This window comes from Rhinopithecus roxellana, chromosome 19, assembly GCF_007565055.1.
Source record: "Rhinopithecus roxellana isolate Shanxi Qingling chromosome 19, ASM756505v1, whole genome shotgun sequence".
Classification (NCBI taxonomy): domain Eukaryota; kingdom Metazoa; phylum Chordata; class Mammalia; order Primates; family Cercopithecidae; genus Rhinopithecus; species Rhinopithecus roxellana.
Window position 1 is genome coordinate 38,738,347 of NC_044567.1, and position 21,908 is coordinate 38,760,254.

General features: G+C 54.1%; 1 protein-coding gene across 1 annotated transcript in view; it reads left to right on the forward strand.

The window, feature by feature from the left end:
- Window positions 1-14,037, forward strand: part of RAB40B (RAB40B, member RAS oncogene family) — a 41,683-nt gene extending 27,646 nt beyond the window's left edge. Inside the window, exons 2-6 of the mRNA XM_030923072.1 lie at window positions 8,247-8,307; window positions 10,792-10,852; window positions 11,695-11,772; window positions 12,634-12,856; window positions 13,215-14,037. Of these exons, the coding sequence (XP_030778932.1) occupies window positions 8,247-8,307; window positions 10,792-10,852; window positions 11,695-11,772; window positions 12,634-12,856; window positions 13,215-13,486 (695 nt within the window). The 3' untranslated portion in view covers window positions 13,487-14,037. The remainder of the gene's footprint in view (window positions 1-8,246; window positions 8,308-10,791; window positions 10,853-11,694; window positions 11,773-12,633; window positions 12,857-13,214) is intronic.
- The last annotated feature ends 7,871 nt before the right edge of the window (window positions 14,038-21,908 follow it).

A 21,908-nucleotide genomic window follows, 5' to 3' on the forward strand; every position in this document is an offset into this window, starting at 1 on the left:
ACCGAGAGCAGATTTAGATAACTGGGGAAAATTATAGTGATGAATTCATAATAAATGCAGAGAAACTGAGCAAATAAACATGAGGCAATTTTTTTTTTTTTTTTTTTTTTTGAGACCAGAGTCTCACTCCATCCCCCAGGCTGGGGTGCAGTGGCACGATCTCAGCTCACTGCAACCTCCGCCTGCCGGGTTCAAGCGATTCTTCTGCCTCAGCCTCCCAAGTAGCTGGGACTACAGGCGCCTGCCACCACACCTGGCTAGTTTTTGTATTTTTTTTAGTAGAGATGAGGTTTCACCGTGTTGGTCAGGCTGGTCTCAAACTCCTGACCTCAGATGATCCACCTGCATTGGCCTCCCAAAGTGCTGGGATTACAGGCATGAGCCACCGCACCCGGCACAATGAGGCAGTTTTTAACTCCAGTAAAAACAAAAATTTGCATGTGAGGGAAAAATAAACATTGTATATATACCATATGGTGGTTCCGCTGTGGATGGCATCTACCTGGTGTCATTTTCTGTTGCTATAATAGAATTCCGCAAACTGGGTAATTTATAAAGAAAATAAATGCATTTCTTACAGTTTTGGAGGCTGGGAAGTCCAAAGTTGAGGGGCTGCATCTGGGGAGGGCCTCCTGCTGCGTCATAACCTGGCAGAGGGCATCGCGTGAGCCGGTCAGCTCAGGTATCTTCCTCTCCGTGTAACGCCACCAGTCCTATCATCAGGGCCCCGCACTGCCCACCCTACCTAGTCCTAATTACTTCACAAAGGCCCACCTCCAATCAACACAGGAACAGGGGGTTTACGTTTCTTTTTTTTTTTTTTTTTTTTTTTTATGGGGGTTTACGTTTCTAACACGTGAAATTTAGGGGACACATTCAAAGCACAGCACCTGGTTATGACGATGTAGAATTGAATTTCCATCGAGTTTGAAAAGCAACAAAACTATACAGGGAGCATGTGAGTGTGTGTTAGAGTTACGGGGTGAGGTGTGTCAGTGAGTACGGGGAGTGTGTTAGTTACAGGGGTGGGGTGTGTCAGAACAGGGAGTGTGTGTGTGTGTGTTACAGGGGTGAGGTGTGTCAGAACAGGGAACATGTGTGCGTTAGTTACAGGGGTGGGGTGTGTTAGTGAGAATAGGGAGTGTGTGTGTGTTACGGGGTGGGGTGTGTTAGTGAGTACGGGGAGTGTGTGTGTGTTACGGGGTGAGGTGTGTCAGAACAGGGAACATGTGTGTGTTAGTTACAGGGGTGGGTGTGTCCGTGAGAAAAGGGAGCGTGTGTGTTAGTTACAGGGTGGGGTGTGTTAGTGAATACAGGGAGTGTGTGAGTGTGTGTTAAGAGTTACAGGGGTGGGGTGTGTCAGTGTCAGAGATCTACATGTTCACCTATAGTGGAAAGTCACTGGATGCCTTACGGTGAAATGTCAGGAAGTAGGAATGTAAGCATGTCGTTTATAAATTTGGAGGTGCATAGCAAAATAAATTATTTTAAAGGATTAAAATGGGGAGGGGGACACAGGGATTGGGGTGGGCCAGGGCCCACATCGTGGATAGTGACAGCCCTTGAGACTGAGCATCCATGACTCTGAAAACGAAAACCAAAGATGTTTTTGAAACTCATAGGGTGCTTAAAAAGACCATCAGGAAGCCAGGCACGGTGTCTCACGCCTGTAATCCCAGCACTTTGGGAGGCCGAGGTGGGCAGATTACAAGGTTGGGAGTTCAAGACCAACCTGGCCAATATGGTAAAACCCTGTCTCTACTAAAAATTTAAAAATGAGCCAGGTGTGGTGGTGCCTGCCTACAATCCCAGCTACTCGGGAGGCTGAGACGGGAGAATCACTTGAACCCTGGAGGTGGAGGTTGCAGTGAGCCAAGATCACGTCCCCCGCACTCCAGCCTGGACGACAGAGCAAGACTCTGTCTCCAAAAAAAAGAAAAAAAAAATTGTTTGGCCCTCAAGGACAGGACGAGAGGATACTTTCTAAGTCAGAGGACCCAGCCAAGCCCAGGCAGTGGATTCATCTCCGGAAGGACAAAAATGAGCCTCTCAGCCTGTAGGGGTGAGTGTCCCTTCTGTCTGGAGACAGACATGTCAAGGCCGGAGTTATCTCCACATTCAAAAACAGATTCCCAAGTGCTTTCATTCGTTGCCTCGTGCCTGCCCAGGGAACATAAGTATTTTGAAAATTCACTTTGAGGTTGCTATTATGGATCAAATATGTGTTCTTTTCAAATTTATTGTGTGTGTTTCACGCTCTGTGTGTTCAGTGCTGATGGCTGCAGGACCTGGCACGTGGTGGTACCCTTCCCAAGAGCTTAGCAGGGTTTTAAAGGACTGTGAAGAGAGTTGGGCGTCACTCAAAGCGTCATTTCACAGGGCCTGAAGCTCCCGTGCTGGGGCTGATAGAACCATCCAGTTGGAAGGCTCCAGAAAAGTGTTTTTGTCTCCTTTCACATTTTTTTTTTTTTTTTAGAGACAGTCTCCCTGTGTCACTCAGACTGGAGTGCAGTGGCACGATCATAGTTCACTGCAGCCTCCAACTCCCAGGTTCAAGAGATCCTCCCACCTCAGCCTCCTGAGTGACTGGCACAACAGGTGTGCGTCACCATGATTGGCTAATTTTTTTGTTTTATTTTTATTTTTTTGAGACGGAATTTTTCACTCTTGTTGCCCAGGGTTGAGTGCAATGGTGCGATCTCGGCTCACTGTGACCTCCGCCTCCCGGATTCAAGAAATTCTGCCTCAGCCTCCTGAGTAGCTGAGATTACAGGCATGTACCACCATGCCCGGCTAATTTTGTATTTTTAGTAGAGACAAGGTGTCTCCATGTTGGTCAGGCTGGTCTCGAACTCCTCACCTCAGGTGATCTACCCCCCTCGGCCCCCCAAAGTGCTGGGATTACAGGCATGAGCCACCGCACCCAGGCCCTGATTTTTTAATTTTTTGTAGAGATGAGGTCTCACCATGTTGCCCAGGCTGGTCTCGAATTCCTGGGCTCAAGCGATCCTCCCACCTTGACCTCCCAAAGAACTGAGATTACAGGCATGAGCCACCGTGCCTGGCTGAGTATTTTCCTTTCTATTAAAGGATTATTTCCTTGATACTCACTTGGTCACTTGGGAAAACTGCAGCAGTGCTGTTTTGGTCTGAGAGCAATGGAGGCTACGCCCTGTCCCCCACAGTGGTGAAGTCAAGCTCCCAGTGCTAAGATGCTGATGGTAGCAGTGGCCCATCTAGAGTGGCTGCTGCCAAGATCCTGGCTGCAGCGGGGAGGCGTGGCTGGGCCTCCTGCTCCACGAAGCAGGCAGGAGCCCTCCCTGGGTGCCACGGCCACTGCCCTGGGGCAGCTCCAGACGTGGGCATCTTTGTGGTCTTGGGGGCCTGGGAAGGCCACCCCTGTCCCCTGCAGGCTTAGAAGTGCCTGCTCCAGGCCAGGCACGGTGGCTCACGCCTGTAATCCCAGCACTTTGGGAGGCCGAGATGGGCGGATCACAAGGTCGGAGATCAAGACCATTCTGGCTAACACGGTGAAACCCCGTCTCTATCAGAAATACAAAAAATTGGCCAGGGGTGGTGGTGGGCGCCTGTAATCCCAGATACTCAGGAGGTTGAGGCAGGAGAATGGCGTGAACCCGGGAGGCGGAGCTTGCAGTGAGCTGAGATTGCACCACTGCACTCCAGCCTGGGCGACAGAGCGAGACTCCGTCTCAAAAAAAAAAAAAAGAAGTGCCTGCTCCAAATGCGTGGCCTCTTGGGGCCGAGCCTAGGTGCTGCTTCAGACCATCCAGGTGGGTCCACACTTGGAGCAGCACTGACACTGACACGCCAGCCCCCTCAGGACTTTGGGCGACGTTGAACACGGGAGGGAAGCTGAGGGGCTGCTGACGGTGGCTTGGTGCTGGCCTGCAGGTGCCCCTTGGCATGAACAAGCTGGGTGCCATGAACAGCAGCAGGAGGCAAGACAGGCTCCTGGGTGGAAGGAGGCAGGTCCCTGGTGAAGCCACAGCTCCTGCGGACTGGAAGGGGAACTCGTGGTGCTTTTACCATCAGGGGGATGTGCATGCTGGTTGGCGTGGGCTGCCTGTGGACCAGTCAGCATGCCCTTCCCCACCCTGAAGACCATAAAAACCCCAGACTCAGCTACAGCAGCACGGACGGCGGGAGGACCAGCTGCGGAGAGCTACCCTCCTGCTGAGAACTGAACACTTGTCAGGACGACCTGCCTTCAGAGAGGAACCACCCACTCCAGGCGTCCTCTCTGCTGAGAACTGCAGAGACGATGGGACACCCTGCCTGCAGAGAGAAGCCAGCCACCGTGGGTCTCCCCTGAGCTGTTCTAACACTCCGTAAAGCTCCTCCTCCTCGTCTCGCTCACCCTCCACTTGTCTGCGTACCTCATTCTTCCTGGACACAGGACAAGAATGCAGCAGCCACAGAGGTTTCCAGCCAGAAGCGCAATATCCCAAAGGTGCCATAACAGTGCCCCGTCAGTGCCCGTGCCAAGGAGAGAGAGGCAGAGACAGAAAGGGCCCTTAGTGTGCCTGCTGGGCTCGGTGGCAAACGTTTGGCCAGCCCAGGAAAGCCTCGTACTGGGTGGGCCAGAGGGCTGCTTGGCTGCTCTGAGCCACATCACGGGGCAGGTGGTACCTGCAGAGCAGGTGCCTCGGGCGTTCTCAATGCTGCTGCATCTTTTGCCCTCTGAATCACTCTCCCCAGATGGGTGGAGTTTGCTCTGGTGTTGCTTGGTCTAATCTACCTGGTGGTGATGGGCAGTCTCTGTGGATGGAGTGTGCAGTTTAGCAGGAGACAGAGGAGCATGTGGGAAGCCTGGACTCCATGTCACCAGGGCTCTGGTGGGGCACCTTAGGAAGAGCCTCTGGAGTCCAGGAAGGGGGCGGGGCCCAGAGGAGGAAGCAGAGGGCAGGGGACAGGCTGGACACAGCAGCTGGGGGAGGGAGGGTGCTTGGGATCCCATGGAAGGCACTGCACAGGTGTGCTCAGATCAGGCATGTGTGCCATGCACGTGCTCACGGCTGCATCAGTGGAAAGCAGAGGACAGAGGCCCAGAGCTTCTGCAACACCCAGGCCTGCCCGAAGACTGGGTGACCAGCTGTCCAAGCCGGGTGGGAGGCCACCGGCGGCACCGCCACTGCACACCTCGCTCTGCCCGACAGGAGACCAGGAACGCAGCACACTGCCTCCTGGGATGCAGGGGGCTTGTGGCCAAGTCCAAGGGTTCTAGACCCTTCGAGGGGGCAGACGCCGCTTGAGAACCGTGGCCTCCGCAGCCTGGCAGTTTCAGAGGAGCCTGTTTCTGAGCACTCACTGGCTGCATCGCCGGCTTCTCCGGAAGGAGAGCTGCAGGGGCCGTGTGCTGCGCGACCGTCTCCAGGGCCAGGTCGGGCGCAAGCCTTGGCACTGCTTCTCCGCTCGGCCTCTCGGCGGCGCTCTTTCCTTTAGAATTCTGAGTCCCTATTCAGCCTTAGCTGTCAGCTCACTGAATGTCTGGTCACACCGAGAGTGAGGCCAGGGCTTGCCGCTTCTGGGTTTAGTGCGTTGAGAGATACTCTCAGGTGAATCCTATCCATGAAATAAATCAAGCAAATTCCACAAAGGCTCGTCATGGCTTCTTACGAAGCAGTTTGGGTTCCTGTGATTATAGGTGTCATTGCACTTCGTTTTAGGAAGGCAGTGCTCCTACCGGGTGCTCTCCAGCCCCTGAACTCAAACCTTCTCTTTCCACATTCTCAGTGACAGACCTGGCGCTCATCCAGACGCTCTGGAAGTGAACACAGGATATGTTTTCCGAAGAAGCAGAACATTGGTGTCTGGGGGGATGCGGAAACATATTTTTCCCTTTTAAAAATATTTATTGACTGGGCGTGGTGGCTCACGCCTGTAATCCCAGCACTTCAGGAGACCGAGGCAAGCAGATCACCTGAGGTCAGGAGTTTGAGACCAGCCTGACCAATATGATGAAACCCCATCTCTACTAAAAATATAAAAAGTAGCCAGGCGTGGTGGCGTATGCCTGTAGTCCCAGCTACTCAGGAGGCTGAGGCAGGAGAATCACTTGAACTCAGGAGGCCGAGGTTGCAGTGAGCCAAGATCGCACCACTACACTCCAGCCTGGGCAACAAGAGCGAAATTCCATCCCCCCCAAAAAAAGTATTGCGGCCAGGCATGGTGGCTCATGCCTGTAATCCCAGCACTTTGGGAGGCTGAAGGGGGAGGATCACTTGAGTCCAGGAGGTTGACCAGCCTGGGCAACACAGCAAGACCCTGTCAATTATCCAGGTGTGGTGGTGTGCCTGTGAACCCAGGAGGTAAAGGCTGCAGTGAGCTGTGATCGCACTGCTGCACTCCAGCCTGGGCAACAAGAGAGAGACCCTATCTCAAAAAAAAATTGTTGTCATTGTAGTTTATTTTTTGAGGCAGAGTCTCACTCTGTCACTCAGGCTGGAGTGCAGTGGCACAATCTCAGTTCACTGCAACCTCCATCTTCCGGGTTCAAGCAATTCTGCTTCAGCCTCCCAAGTAGCCGGGATTACAGGAGCCTGCCACCACACCCAGCTAATTTTTGAATTTTTAGTAGAGATGGGGTTTCACCGTGTTGGCCAGGCTGGTCTCGAACTCCTGACCTCAAGTGATCTACACGTCTCCACCTCCCAAAATATTGGGATTACAAGCATGAGCCACTGTGCCCAGCCTTTAATTGTAGCCTTTTATTTTAGAAGAAATGTTCCAGGTATGGTGGCTCATGCCTGTAATGCTAGCACTTTGGGAGGCTGAGCCGGGCGGATTGTGTGAACTCAGGAGTTCGAGATCAGCCTGGGCAGCATAGTGAAACCCTGTCTCTACAAAAAAAATACAAAAATTATCTGGCCATAGTGGCACACACCCATAGTCCCAGCTACTCAGGAGGCTGAGGTGGAAGGATCACTTGAGCCTGAGCTGTGGAGGCTGCAGTGAGCCGTGATCGTGCCACTGCACTCCAGCCTGGGCGACAGAGAGAAACTCTCTCAAAAAAAAAAAAAAAGAAGAAACGCATTCTTTTTTTTTTTTTTTAACTTGAAAAAAGAGAAATGTTGACAGAAGGTTCCAGCCTACCCGTAATCTGCACCCCAGAGGTGACTGGGACGGGCGTGCAGTCCCGTGTCCCATGTCCCTGCACACGCAGGGTCCACACGCACACTTACACCACTGACACCGTACACGCGTGGTCCACGCGCACACTTACACCGCTGACACCGCACACGCGTGGTCCACGTGCACACTCAGACCGCTGAGACCGCACACGTGTGATCCACTCGTGCACTCACACCGCTGACACCGCACACGCGTGATCCACGTGCGCACTCACACCACTGAGACCGCACACGCGTGGTCCGCACACACTCACACCGCTGAGACCGCACACACGTGGTCCACGCACACGAACCGCTGACACCGCACACGCGTGGTCCACAGGCGCACTGACACCGCTGAGACCGCACACGCGTGGTCCACGCGCGCACTCACACTGCTGACAACGCACACGCGGGGTCCGCGCGCGCACTGACACCGCACACGCGGGGTCCGCGCGTGCACTCACACCGCTGACACCGCACACGCATGGTCCGCGCACACTCACACCGCTGACACCGCACACGTGTGGTCCACACACACACACCGCTGACACCGCACATGCGTGGTCCGTGCACACACACCACTGACAGCAGGCGCCCCACGTGGTGTCACGTCTGCTTTTCCTGGTGTGATACTGGCGAGTGCAGTCTGTCTGCAGACCCCCTGCCATAGCCCCTTTCCCTTGGAAACAGGGCTGAGTCGCAGCTCTCCTGCCTGCAGGCTTGGGGAGGTGGTGGGGAGGGAAGGACCAGCCCAGACGGGGGCACACCCAGCAGCCACAGCCCTGCAGCAAACCCACCGGCCTCCAGGTCACACGTGGGCTCTGCAGTGCCCATCTGGGAGCCCCCGGCGAGAGGGCAATGTGAGCCTGACCCCCACAGAGGCCGAGGCGGCTGAGGACAGGAGGGGCCCGGCTGCAGGAGGCCGGGGTGGTGGGTGCCGGCAGGGCCTGGGCAAGCCTGGGCAGACACAGGGAGGGGGTCCAATCCGCCTGCCCTGGTAAACCTGGAAGTTGTGCTCACGAGAAAGCCTTTTATTCTCTGAAAGTGAGTTGCGACTTCCGGCGTCCTGTTAGCAGCAGCCTCAGGCCTAAGCCGTCTCTAACCCTCCCACAGGCATCGACTACAAGACGACCACCATCCTGCTGGATGGGCGGCGGGTGAAGCTGCAGCTCTGGTGAGTCTGGAGGACGTGCGAGTGCCCCGCACTCCCAGGGAGTGACCCCCCTGGTTGACCCAGGGCCCTGGGGAGCGCCCTCCCCCCACCACCATCAGCACAGCCTCTGGGGAGCACCCTACCCCCACCACCGTTGGCACAGCCCCCGGGGAGCACCCCCACCCTACCACCATCATCACAGCCCAGGGAGCACCCCCACCCCACCACCATCGGCACAGCCCCCAGGGAGCACCCCCAGCCCCAGCTGCACCAGGGCTTCTCTGAAGGAGGGGGTGGTCCGGTTGTCTGGGCCCCCGTCATCCAGGGTAGGGGACCCCAGGACGGACATAGCGCTGTGGCTGGGAATGGGCTTTTGGGGTCAGAACCTGTGGCCTGGTGTCTGTGGGAAGATGCCAAGAGGGGACCAGTGCAGCGTGGTTGCGCAGCCCGGGGTTCCTGGGTCCCCTACGCCTAGCTCAGCGACGCCACTGAGCACCCAGCAGGGAACTCGGAGCGTCCTAGTGCCAGCGGGACTGGTCTGACCTGCGGGTGGAGGAGCCAGAGTGGGGAGGGGAGGACTTGTTGGCCAGCCTGGGGCCACTGGCTCTGCTCTCTCAGCTGTGAGAACCCCAGCTTCTCCCCTTGGGGCCAGCCCGGGGCACCTCTCCCTCCACCAGCTCCTGGCTTCGGATGGGGGGACTCCAGCGGTTCCATCTCTGTGGGGTGGTGGGGACTGGGGGGCTCCTGCGGTTCCAGCTCTGTGGGGTGGTGGGGATTTGGGGGGCTCCGTCAGTTCCAGCTCAGTGGGGATGGGGGGACTCCTGTGGTTCCATCTCTGTGGGGCGGTGGGGATGGGGGGCTCCTGCCATTCCAGCTCTGTGGGCTGGTGGGGATGGGGGGGCTCCTGCGGTTCCATCTCTGTGGGGCGGTGGGGATGGGGGGCTCCTGCGGTGCCTCATCCTGGGGCTGCCTCCCTCCTGGGTGACCCTCCTGTACTGCTTCTCAGGAAAATGAGGCACTCACTCCTAGGCTTTGGCAATGGCCAGTGTCTCTGGTCCCCTCTGGAGCCCCAGGCCCTTCTCTCTGTTGCTGAGGGTGGTCACCGACCACAGGTGCATGTAACAAAAATAGCAAAACCATGGCGCGTCCCACCGCTCATCTGTGAGGCTGTGTCTTGTGTGATGGGGCCAGCCCCCAGCCCACTGGGGAATCTCCCATTGATGTAGGTATGTTAATTGCACGTGCAGACTCCAGGAAACAGTGCTGGCTGTCCCAAGGCTGCCTCCTCTGGGAACTGATCCCTGGGGAGCACCCTTTCCACCCTCATTTCTTACTTTTTTTTTTTTTTTTTTTGAGATAGAGTCTTGCTCTGTCACCCAGGCTGGAGTGCAGTGGCACGATCTCAGCTCACTGCAACCTGTGCCTCCCAGGTTCAGACAATTCTCCTGCCTCAGCCTTCTGAGTAGCTGGGACTACAGGAGCACACCACCATATCCAGCTAATTCTTGTATTTTAGTAGAGATGGGGTTTCACTATGTTGGCCGGGCCGGTCTCCAACTCCTGACCTCGGGTGATCAGCCCGCCTCAGCCTCCCAAAGCACTGGGATTACTGGCATGAGCCACCAAGCCTGGCCTTTCATTGTTTGTTGGAGCTCCGTTCTGGTCTTTGTGGGTCCTGGTACCTGCTGTGTGTGCCGTCATCTGAGAACTCAAGCCTGCCTTCAGCTTGCTCCAGGCAGTTCCCTGTATTCCTCCCCTTTTGGGGGCATATTGGAAGGGCTGACTCTGTGTGAGTTCTTACAGTTGAACTGGAGGAGCAGGAATCCCGCTGGCCTCTCTCCCCCGGTGTAGACCCACACTCCTTACTGCATAACTGCATAGCTTTGTTTCCAGATACAAGTTTTTTTGTTTGTTTTTTTTTTTTGAGACGGAGTCTTGCTGTGTCGCCCAGGCTGGAGTGCAGTGGCGCGATCTCAGCTCACTGAAGCTCCGCCTCCCGGGTTCACGCCATTCTCCTGCCTCAGCCTCCCAAGAGGCTGGGACTACAGGCGTCTGCCACCACGCCCGGCTAGTTTTTTGTATTTTTAGTAGAGACGGGGTTTCACCATGTTAGCCAGGATGGTCTCGATCTCCTGACCTCGTGATCCGCCCGCCTCGGCCTCCCAAAGTGCTGGGATTACAGGCTTGAGCCACCGCGCCCGGCCGGCAAGTTTTTTAAAGCCTACCTTGAATGTATTTAAATATCTGAGAATTATGTTAAAACCCATCACTCTTTTTTCTAGTTTGACTTTTTAAATGACAGAGAAGAGCATGAGCCTGGATCCCCGGATCCCTGGGGACATGGGACAGTTTTGTTGGGGTCTCATGCTGGCAGCGTGGTGGCCAGCTGACTGGCATGCTGACTGGCGGGTGTGCGGTGCACTTGCTGTGACTCTGAAGTTCCAGAACCTGTTGTCAGGAAGAAGCACTTGATTTATTTTTAATGATCTCCAACATCTTTTCCAGGGATACTTCGGGCCAGGGAAGATTTTGTACCATATTCCGCTCCTACTCTCGGGGTGCACAGGTAACACAGCATCCTGAGCTGGGAGATCAAACTGACTTTGAATGATAACGTTTACAATGCTTAACTTACCATCTGCTAATGGATAATTGGAGGATAAGGTAGTTAAGCTTACGTATAAATTGGTACCAAGAATCTAAATATGTGCTGTAGAGTAGTTGGTTGCTTGAAAGACTTCATCAGCATTAGGGAGTAAGCATGCATTTATGGGAGTGTGTGTGCATGTACACACGTGTGCAGGTACCTGCACTGTGTATGCATCTGTGCATGAGTGTGTGTGTCTGCACGTGTGTGCAGGTACCTGCACTGTGTATGCGTCTGTGCATGAGTGCCTGCCTGTGTGTGTAATGCGTGTGTGCTTGCCTCTATATGTGCGTGCCTCTGCACACATGAACTGCGTGTGTGTGCACTGTGCGTGCGTCTGTGCATGAGTGCCTGTGTGTGAGCTGTATGTGTATATGTGTGCCTGCCTGTACATGTGCACACGTGTGCACACGTGAACTGCATGTGTGTGCACGTGTATGCGTGCGATCCATCCAGGTGAGTGGGCCCACTCCTCGAGAGGTGGTGATTACTGTGGTGCCGCTGCGTCCCGTGTTCCTGGAGTGGCTCATGGGTGTGAGTTCTAGTCCCCAGCTCACTGTGACATTTGAGGGTTTATCACTGAGCTTACGAAATATCGTTGGAAATGATCATAAAACTGCTACATTCGGGTGATAAATCAAAATTATGTACTTCGTGTTAAAAGAAGGAAATGACTGAGTGAGTTGTATGTCTTTGCGTGCATGGCCACAGCTGTGCCTGCATCTGTGTTCTGTGTGCTGAGCCTGTGACCTCTCCCCCAGGGTGTGATCCTGGTCTATGACATTGCGAACCGCTGGTCTTTTGACGGCATTGACCGATGGATTAAGGAGATCGATGAGGTATGTTGTAGAAACGCCAATGCCCAAGATCCCTGTGGGCTTGGGAGGATGTCAGGCCAGGAATTTGGGCCGCGCCCTCCAGGGCTCATGGGTACACATGGACCATGGGCCAGGACACTGCATGGGGTTCCAGCAGCAAGGAGGGTGCCTCACCTCGGCACAGCGCTGGATAGGGCTGGGCTCATGAGTGTAGCTACAGAGAATCACCAAAGCTCAGGAAGCTGGTCCAGACAAAACGAGCCTCCACGGTGTGCCTCGGCATGGGCTCAGGCCCCACAGTTTGGCCTGCTTCGCTCCCTGCTGTGGTCGGGCTGGGTGGACCAGCAGTGACCGGAGCTTGTGCCTGCTGGCACGCAGACCAGCCCACCTGGCAGCGGCGACATGGCGTGGTCAGCGCCAAGCCCACTGTGTGAGTGTCCTGGGGCTGCCATAACTAACAACCACAAGCCGGGGTCCCAAACAACAGAAATGCGTTCGCTCACGGTTCTGGAGGCCAGAGCCCCAAACCAAGGTGTCGGATTCCCTACAGCCGCCTCTCCGAGCTCTCGGAAGTACCAGCAACCCTGGGCCCTCCCTGGCTTGTGGCTGCTCCAGTCTCTGCCTTTGCATCACACGGCCTCCTCCGAGTGTGTCTTCTCTTCTTCCAAGGACACCAGTCATTAGATGAGGGCCCTAATTCAGCATGGCCGCACCGTAACTATTTACGTCTGCAAAGACTGTCTTTCCAAACGAGGTCCCATGCTGAGGTTCTGGGTGGACATGAACTCGTGGGGGGTTCCTCAGCCCAGAGCACCCACTTTGCAATGACAACAAAATCTCACTCGAGTAACCCATGCTCCTCGCCTTTCTCCTGCCCACTAGCATGCCCCCGGAGTCCCTAAGATCCTGGTGGGGAACCGCCTGCACCTGGCGTTCAAGCGGCAGGTCCCCACGGAGCAGGCCCAGGCCTACGCCGAACGCCTGGGCGTGACCTTCTTTGAGGTCAGCCCTCTGTGCAATTTCAACATCACGGAGTCATTCACGGAGCTGGCCAGGATCGTGCTGCTGCGGCATGGGATGGACCGGCTCTGGCGGCCAAGCAAGGGTAGGCCCCGGGGCTATTCTGGGGGCCCCCCTCTGCCCTCCAGACACCGAGGTGGTTCGGTGGCCCCCTGGATAAGTGTCTGCCTCCCGGGACCCGCCTCAGGGCCACTGTGTCTGTTCTCAGAGTAAGACATTTGAGAGAAGTAATCACTATGGCTTTGTCAGAAAGCTCATGAGGGAGCTCCTGGGATCTGTACGTGGGCAGAGGGGATGTTGTGGCCGGGCTTGCTGCATGTACAAGCCAGGGCCATGGGTGTCTGAGGCTCGGGAAGGCAGGAGAACAGGTGTGGGCACCACCCCTCATGGCCAGCCCAGGTGGAGACATCCACTAAGCAGGGTTTACCTTTTTCTCTCCCAAGTGCTGAGCCTGCAAGACCTCTGCTGCCGGGCGGTCGTGTCCTGCACACCGGTGCACCTGGTGGACAAGCTCCCGCTCCCCATTGCCTTAAGAAGCCACCTCAAGTCCTTCTCGATGGCCAACGGCCTGAATGCCAGGATGATGCATGGCCGTTCCTACTCCCTCACCACCAGCTCCACCCACAAAAGGAGCAGCCTCCGCAAAGTGAAGCTTGTCCGCCCACCCCAGAGCCCACCCAAAAACTGCACCAGAAACAGCTGCAAAATTTCTTAAGGAAGGCACTAAAAGAACCACGGTGGAATCTCTCCTGGAGAAACTCGGTGTTACCCCTGGCAGCTGGCGGATGCATCTCCGATTCCGGTTTCTCTCGGCAAACGCTGCTTGTGAATGTGTGCGACGCCTTCCGTGTGATGGAAACACACTACGCTGTCGGACTTCGAATTTCTATGTGGATGTGCATGAAGCTCTTGTTTTCGATGTGTGTTTATAAAGGGAAAATTAGTACTCTGCTCAACTCTTGGTAACATGAAATTCTGAATGTTACTTTATCATGATTGCACTGCAACTTTTTCCTTAAAATAACTGCTTTTGTAAGAATGGTGATATTGGAGTGATTAGCGTAAATTGAAGGGAATTTGAGAAGCAACGGTAGTGGGATGATTTGGAGTCATCACTATTACGAGAGGGGTCTTTTTGTAAACCTCCTTTTTAATGTCAAAGCACCAATTTATAAAACGCTGCAGATGTAGAGGTTATGTGCAACAGATCTGTCCAGTTTGTGTATGAAATGGATTTGATAAAGTTTTTGCTAGTTATTTACTACATTTTGGGATTAATAAGTGATTTATATGCATATTTTTCTGTAAATCTACATTTTTTTTGTACAAGATATTCTACAAGTTATGAAGCTAAGGGAAGAAAATGCCAAAGATACCTCTAGTTACGTTGAACAACGCAGTTTCAACAGGCCAAGGAAGACCTGCTTCAGTAAAAGGAATGAAGTGAAAACACTTATTTAAGAAAATGTTTCTCGGCCGGGCGCGGTGGCTCAAGCCTGTAATCCCAGCACTTTGGGAGGCCGAGACGGGCGGATCACGAGGTCAGGAGATCAAGACCATCCTGGCTAACCTGGTGAAACCCCGTCTCTACTTAAAAAAAAAAAAATACAAAAAAAAAAAAGAAAATGTTTCTCAACAATAAAATGTATAGTCGTTTCTCTCTTGGTAGAGTTGGTGGCCGGTTCTTTAGAATTTTGTATTTTATTTATTTATTTATTTATTTATTTATTTTTGAGACAGAGTTTCGCTCTTGTCGCCCAAGCTGGAGTACAATGGCATGATCTCGGCTCACCGCAACCTCTGCCTCCCGGGTTCAAGTGATTCTCCTGCCTCAGACTCCTGAGTAGCTGGGATTACAGGCATGTGCCACCACGCCCGGCTAATTTTTGTATTTTTAGTAGAGATGAGGTTTCACCATGTTGGTCAGGCTGGTGTTGAACTCCTGACCTCAGGTGATCCACCCACCTCGGCCTCCCACAGTGCTGGGATTACAGGCGTGAGCCACCGCGTCCGGCCAGATTTTGTGTATTTATTCCAGCCCTTTACTTCACTGCACCACTGCCTGGTATAGACATCACATATCGGAGCTAATAAACAACGCTGGCAACAAGGCTGAATCCTTGAACTGTTGTCGCCTGTTGAGAAAGGATTCCTTTTCTGGAACAAAAGTGCAGAGGAGGAGAGAGGGAAGAGTTCAAAGCTGGCACCCAGGCGTGTGCCTGTCTGATAAATCGGAGCCGTGCTCCTGAGCCTTGGTGAGGAGCCCCTGGGGGCTGTTGGGGATTCCCCATGGAGATGCAGCCCCTATCTTCGACTGCATGCCTCAGAGCAGGCCAGAGACCTCCAGGGCCGGTCTCTTCCCTGGTCACGCTGTTGAACATTTGTCTGTGGCTGGGAGTTGCAAATGAGGGATTAAACCAAAAAAATGAAGTGAGAAAATGCCTGATGTTCCTGGTTCCTGCTGCTGGTCTGTAGATTCTTAGAAACTTCAGGGACCGGGCCGGGTGCGGTGGCTCCCAGCTGTAATCCCGGCACTCTAGGAGGCCAAGGCAGCCGGATCAGAGGTCAGGAGCTCAAGACCAGCCAACGTGATGAAATCCCGTCTCCAATAAAATTACAAAAATTGGCTTGGCATGGTGGCGCACGCCTGTAATCCCAACTACTCAGGAGGCTGAGGCAGGAGAATCACTTGAACCTAGGAGGCAGGGGTTGCAGTGAGCTGAGATCGCACCACTGCGCTCCAGTCTGGGTGACAAGCGATACTCCGTCTCAGAAAAAAAAAAAAAAAGAAATGTAAGGGACCCTAGAATCAGGGGCAACGCCTCTATTCAGAGATGGTGGAACTGAGGCCCAGACAGAAGAGAGCAGCACTGGTCCCTGCAGGTGGAGCCGGGCTTGGAGGTGTCTGGCCAACTGGGTACGGCAGCTACGGGGACGTCTGTGGGGAGGCAGGGTCGTGGTCTGTGGACAGAAGGTGAACCCTGAGGGGACAGTGCCTGGGGAGGGGAGGGTGGTCAGCCTCGTGCAGACACACTGGGAGGACCTCTTCATCCTTCTCTCTGCTGTGCCACAGGTGGGGGTGAGGCCGACCTCCCAGCTGCAAACACAAGGACACTGAGATGCAAGGAAAGGAGAACCCACACTGGAGAAACTCATGTTGCAGGGGCCTCTTCTCCCTCAGTTCCCGGCTTGGTGATGGTGGAGGGTAAGAAAATGGATCCTCCCACTACAACATCAAACCAGGCCAAACGCGTATTTTTCTCTTCCTTCCCTTTTCTTGTTTTGTAATTGACAGCTCCTCAGGAGTACCAATAATGTCCTAGAAGGAATAAAATAAAGTTTCCGAAGGCTTTGTGACCCAGAGCCCTTTGCAGGTGTTCACGGAACACACAGGCTGCCTGGAGGCCTTGGCCCTCCAGGCAAACACCACCAGAAGTCCCCAGATGCGGAACAGGCAGCAAGGAGCCTCCCCGAGATCTCCCAGAGGGAGCACAGCCCTGCCAAAGTATTGGTTTCGGACTTCTGGCTTCCAGAGCTACGAGAAAATAAATATTTGTTATTTAAGCCACCAGGTTTGTGGCGATTTGTTATGACAGCCTCAGGAAACTCCTGCAACAAGGAGGTGAGTTACGCTCACGGCAGAAAGTGCTACAGCAAACCAAGGCAGAACAAAACCAGACGAAGCCTAATAAAGACTGGACTGAGTAGAAGTCTGTGTGTTTGGGTGGTGAATATACAAAAACCATAAATTTACATTAAACCTTAGAGACGCTTTGTCACTTTCTCCCGCAGCCCTCACTGCTGGCGCGATCTGTCCGCACGATCCGTCCGTGGTGTAAACACCAGCTCCGGATGCTGTCCCAGGTGCTTGTGACCCTCTCTCCAAACATCAGGATTCAAAATGTGTTATCCACAAGGATGACTCAGTTGCCCTGTGAAAATTACTCCAGTAGAGAAGGTTCGTAGCTTGCAATTTTGATGAGGAATTTAGCCAAAATATCGAATCTAGAAAAAAAAAGTCAATGACAGGCTTGATGATACTTGTTTTGACAGAGACAGAGACGCTAGGTCTGCCCTTTGTTGGAGAACAGCTTCGTCAGATGTGGATTTTACAAGCAAAATGGAAGCTGCTTGTATTAGGGGGAAGTGAAGGTTTTGTTTCACCTGGGGGAGGCTGGAGGTCGGTGAGACGTCACTGTCACGGGGGCGGGACACGCCTCTGTCCCGGCCTGGAGGGTGGACGTGGGGGCTAGAGGGAGCAGGAGATTCCTAGTCCGTGTACGCCGCCATAACAAAGCACCTGAGACTGGGGAATGTATGAATAACACATTTGTTTCTCAGTTCTGAGGCTGGGAAATGCAAGCTCAAGGTGCCAGCAGGTTTGGGTCTCGGGAGGCCCCGTCTCCGCTTCCAAGATGGTGCCCTGTGGCTGCGTCCTCACGTGGCCGGAGGGGCGGAAGGACAAAGGGAAGGGAGGTGGCTCTGCCACACCTCCTGTGAGGTCCTGAATCCCGTGCTGGAGGTTCTGCCACTGCCTAAAGGCCCTGGCTCTTAATACCTTCACGCTGGCAATTAAGTTCCAACACCTGAATTCTGCAGGGACTCGTTCAGACCTCAGCAGAGGCCTGTGCTCTTCTGTCCACTCCCTCCCATGTGTGCCTCGGGCACCTTCTCCCCGGCCCCATGGGGCCCCATCCTTTGCTGGGGGAGCCTTTCGTATATCCTCAGCTATTGAAGGGCATTGGTGAAACCTTGGATGAAACTGAGCAGAGTCTCCGCGTAGGACCGTGGCAGCCACTGGGGGCCTGAGGGCAGGGGCTGGACAGCAGTGAGGGCTGGTGACAGGGAGGCCCTCAGCAGCTCCACGCACGCAGGGGTGTACGCAAGCACTGGGTGCCGTATGCTCCTTCCCGCCCTGGCGAAGGTGGGGCACTCCCTGGGCAGAGGCTGAGCCATCTCCTATGTGAACCCTGCCCTCCACCCCCACCTGTCTCAGCTCAGGAGTGGAGCTTGCTCCCTTCCTGCTTCCATGGAATGTTCAGAGGTGCGGCCTGTTGCTTTAGATCTACAGATTCTTACACACCTTTCTTCTCTTAACAAAGGCTGGCACCTGCCTTTTAAAAACCACTGTCCCGCCGGGCGTGGTGGCTCAAGCCTGTAATCCTAACACTTTGGGAGGCTGAGGCAGGCAGATTGCCTGAGCTTAGGAGTTCAAGACCAGCCTGGGCAACATGGCGAAACCCCGTGTCTACTAAAAATAGAAAATATTAGTCAGGCGTGGTGGTGCATGTCTATAGTCCCAGCTACTCAGGAGGCTGAGGCATGAAAATTGTGTGGACCTGGGAGGCGGAGGTTGCAGTGAGCGGAGATTGCACCACTGTACTCCAGCCCGAGTGACAGAATGAGACTCCACCTCAAATAAAAATAAAACCACTGTCCCTACCCTGCCACAGTGCTGAACTCAAGCTGATACTGTTTCTTCTCCTCTACTTTCCCATGATGACAGCAAACCCTGCTGGAGCACAGAGGCCCTGAGCCACTGTGGAGAGGGAGATGGACGCACAAAGGCAGGATTCCAAGCTCCACCTGGTCTCCAAGCAGTTCTCTTGCTCTAGCTTTCACCCTCCTCTAGGTGAGGTGACTGGCTGCTTCCCAGCAGCCCAGAGGTGCCGTCAAGGCTGTTAGCCAAAGGCCACCGTGAACGCCCCTGACTTGCTGCAGCATGGAGCCCCCCACCATCGAGAGGGTGCTGGGGAGTCAGGGAGGATGGGCGGGACTTGGGCAGCTTCGTGGAGGTTTTGGGGAGCATTCACGGCAACGGCTGCACTCTGTTCGATGCTGTCAGGAAGCAGGGGTGACTCTGAGACTTACTATCTTAATTCTTATCTAGAAGGTGAGAAAAACGGAGCAAGGTGCAAGGTGTCATTGGTAGAAAGTGGCAGTCACTCACATCCAGCAGGATGGGGAGTGTTGGTCGTCTGGGGGAGGTGGGCACTGCTCCCGCCTGTGTGCAGAGGGGACCCTGCTCTTGTCCTGTCCCCTCAGTCACAGGGCGGCCTTGTCTGTGGGGCTGTCAAGTCCAACAGGAGCCTTCCAGTGCCTCGCTGTGCATGTTCAGGGGCTGCCTCAATCTTTCTTGGTGCCTTTTGAGGTGACAGGAAGAGAGCCGTGTAGGCCACGGTGAGAGGCAGGCATACCAGTCTCAATGCCTTTGACCGGGCAGATACTGACCTTCCAATTCAGCTGGAGGAAGACTCCATGTGTTGCTCAAAGCCCATCACCACCCTCTGTTGGTTTCTTGATTCCTTTGCCTGGAATGTTTTTCTTTTTCCTTTTAGAGACAGGGTTTCACTCTGTTGCTCAGGCTGGAGTGCGGCGGCGCAATCTCAGCTCACTGCAGCCTTGGTTCCTGGGCTCAGTGGTCCTCCCACCTCGCCCTCTGGAGTAGCTGACCACCACACCTGCCTTTTTTTTTTTCAGCGACAGGGTCTTCATAAGTTGCCCAGGCTGATCTGGAACTCCTGGGCTCAAGTGATCCTCCCAAAGTGCTGGGATTACAGGCACGAGCCACCGTGCCCAGGCTGAAATCTTAGCATTGCTCCACGTTCCGCTACAGTTGGGGGTGAGGGTGATGGGCTTCTTAAAAGGCCCTCTAATGGTTCCATCTGTGAAATGGATCCTATATGTAACAGTTCACGTGGGTCCATCTGAATGAACAGTACTGTTATGACTAACAATGCACAGCAGCTGAAGTGTATCGAGTCTTACCTGCCAAGCCCTTGGAGTGGGTTTTAAGGTCTGTTACTGTTGTTGTAATAAACTCCCACAGCCCGGGGGCCTGAAACAACAGAAGTGTGTTCCGTTCACTGTTCTGGAGTCCAAGTCCAAAATCAGCATCACTGGGCTGAGATCAAGGTGTGGCTCCCTCTGGAGGCTCCGGGAGGGTCCTCCCGGCCTCTTCCAGCTTCGGGGGGCCCTGGGCACTCCTTGGCTTGTGGCCACATCACTGCAGTCTCCATCTCTGTCCCCACATGGTGTTTTCTGTTGGTCAATCCTTCCTCTGCCTGAAGAAGTGTGTGATGGCACTTGGGGACGTCCAGACAATTTGGGACAGTCTTCCTGTCTCAGGGCCTCTCACTTTATCATATCTGCAGAGACCCTTTTTCCAAAATAAGGGAATACCTTCTTTACGTATTTATTTTATTAATTTTTTTTTGAGATGGAGTCTCTCTCTCGCCAAGGCTGGAGTGCAATGGCCCGATCTTGGCTTACTGCAACCTCTGCCTTCCGGGTTCAAGCAATTCTCCTGCCTCAGCCTCCCAAGTAGCTGGGATTACAGGCGTCCATCTGCCACTACACCCGGCTAATTTTTGTATTTTTAGTAGAGACGGGTTTTTGCCCTGTTGGCCAGGATGGTCTTGAACTGCTGACCTCATGATCCACCCACCTCGGCCTCCCAAAGGGCTGGGATGACAGGCGTGAGTCACCGCGCCTGGCCAGAAATAACACATTGAAAGGTTCCAGAGATGACCACCTGATATCTTTGAGGGCCATTCTGCAGAGTCTAATACAAACTATCACAAAGTAACACAAAGTTAGAGACTTAAAGGAACACACATTTATTCTTACAGTTCTGGAGGGAGGGGCTAAAATAAAGGTGTCCGTAGGGCTGGTTCCTTCTGGAATGTCCAGGGAGAGTCAATCTCTGGCCTCCTGAGCCTCTAGGCGGCGGCATTCCCGGGCTCCCGCTGCATCCCTCCAGTCTACTTCTGTGGTCACACGACACCCTTCTCTCTCAGCGACCGCCTTCCCTCTTTCCTGTGAGGACCCTCGTGATCCCGCCTGGATCATCCAGGTCTCTCTCAGCGACCGCCTTCCCTCTTTCCTGTGAGGACCCTCGTGATCCCGCCTGGATCATCCAGGTCTCTCTCAGCGACACTCTTCCCTCTTTCCCGTAAGGACCCTCGTGATCCCACCTGGATCATCCAGGTCTCTCTCAGCGACACTCTTCCCTCTTTCCCGTAAGGACCCTCGTGATCCCACCTGGATCATCCAGGTCTCTCTCAGCGACACTCTTCCCTCTTTCCCGTAAGGACCCTCGTGATCCCACCTGGATCATCCAGGTCTCTCTCAGCGACACTCTTCCCTCTTTCCCGTAAGGACCCTCGTGATCCCACCTGGATCATCCAGGTCTCTCTCAGCGACACTCTTCCCTCTTTCCTGTAAGGACCCTCATGATCCCGCCTGGATCATCCAGGTCTCTCTCAGCGACACTCTTCCCTCTTTCCTGTAAGGATCCTCGTGATCCCACCTGGATCATCCAGGTTAACCTCCCCATCTCAAGGTCCTTAAGGTAGTCATATCTGCAAAGTCCCCGCTGCCATGTATAAAAGCAACACATGCATAAGCTCTGAGCATGGGGATGGGGGTGTCGTTGGGGGCTGTTCTTCAGGGTCAACCACACGCCCTTCCCCTGTTGCAGATTCTTTTTTTGTTGTTGTTGAGACAGAGTCCCGCTCTTGTCACCCAGGCTGGAGTGCAGTGGTGCGAGCTCAGCTCACTGCAGCCTCCACTTCCCAGGTTCAAGCGATTCTCCTGGCTCAGCCTCCTGAGTAACTGGGACTACAGGCGCCTGCCACCACACCCAACTAATTTTTGTATGTTTAGTAGAGATGGGTTTTCACCATGTTAGTCAGGCTGGTCTCAAACTGCTGACCTCAGGCAATCTGCCCGCCTCGGCCTCCCAAAGTGCTGGGATGACAGGCGTGAGCCACCGCGCCCGGCCTATTGTAGATTCTTCTCTTGCCCCCAGGAGTAACCATCATCTCCAGTTCTGTGCAAACCACCATCCTCCTGGTTTTCTTTATATGTTTGTGTGTGTCCAAATATGTTGTATCTTTAAACAATACATCCTTAGGCCGGGCACAGCAGCTCATGCCTGTAATCCCAGCACTTTGGGAGGCTGAGGCGGGCATAACCTTTGCCTAGGAGTTCAAGACCAGCCTGGGCAACATGATGAAACCCTGTCTCTACTAAAAATACGAAAAATTAAGCTGGCATGGTGGTGTGTACCTGTGGTTCCATCTACTCAGGAGGCCGAGGTGGTAGGATCACCGGAGCCCAGGAGATAAATATAT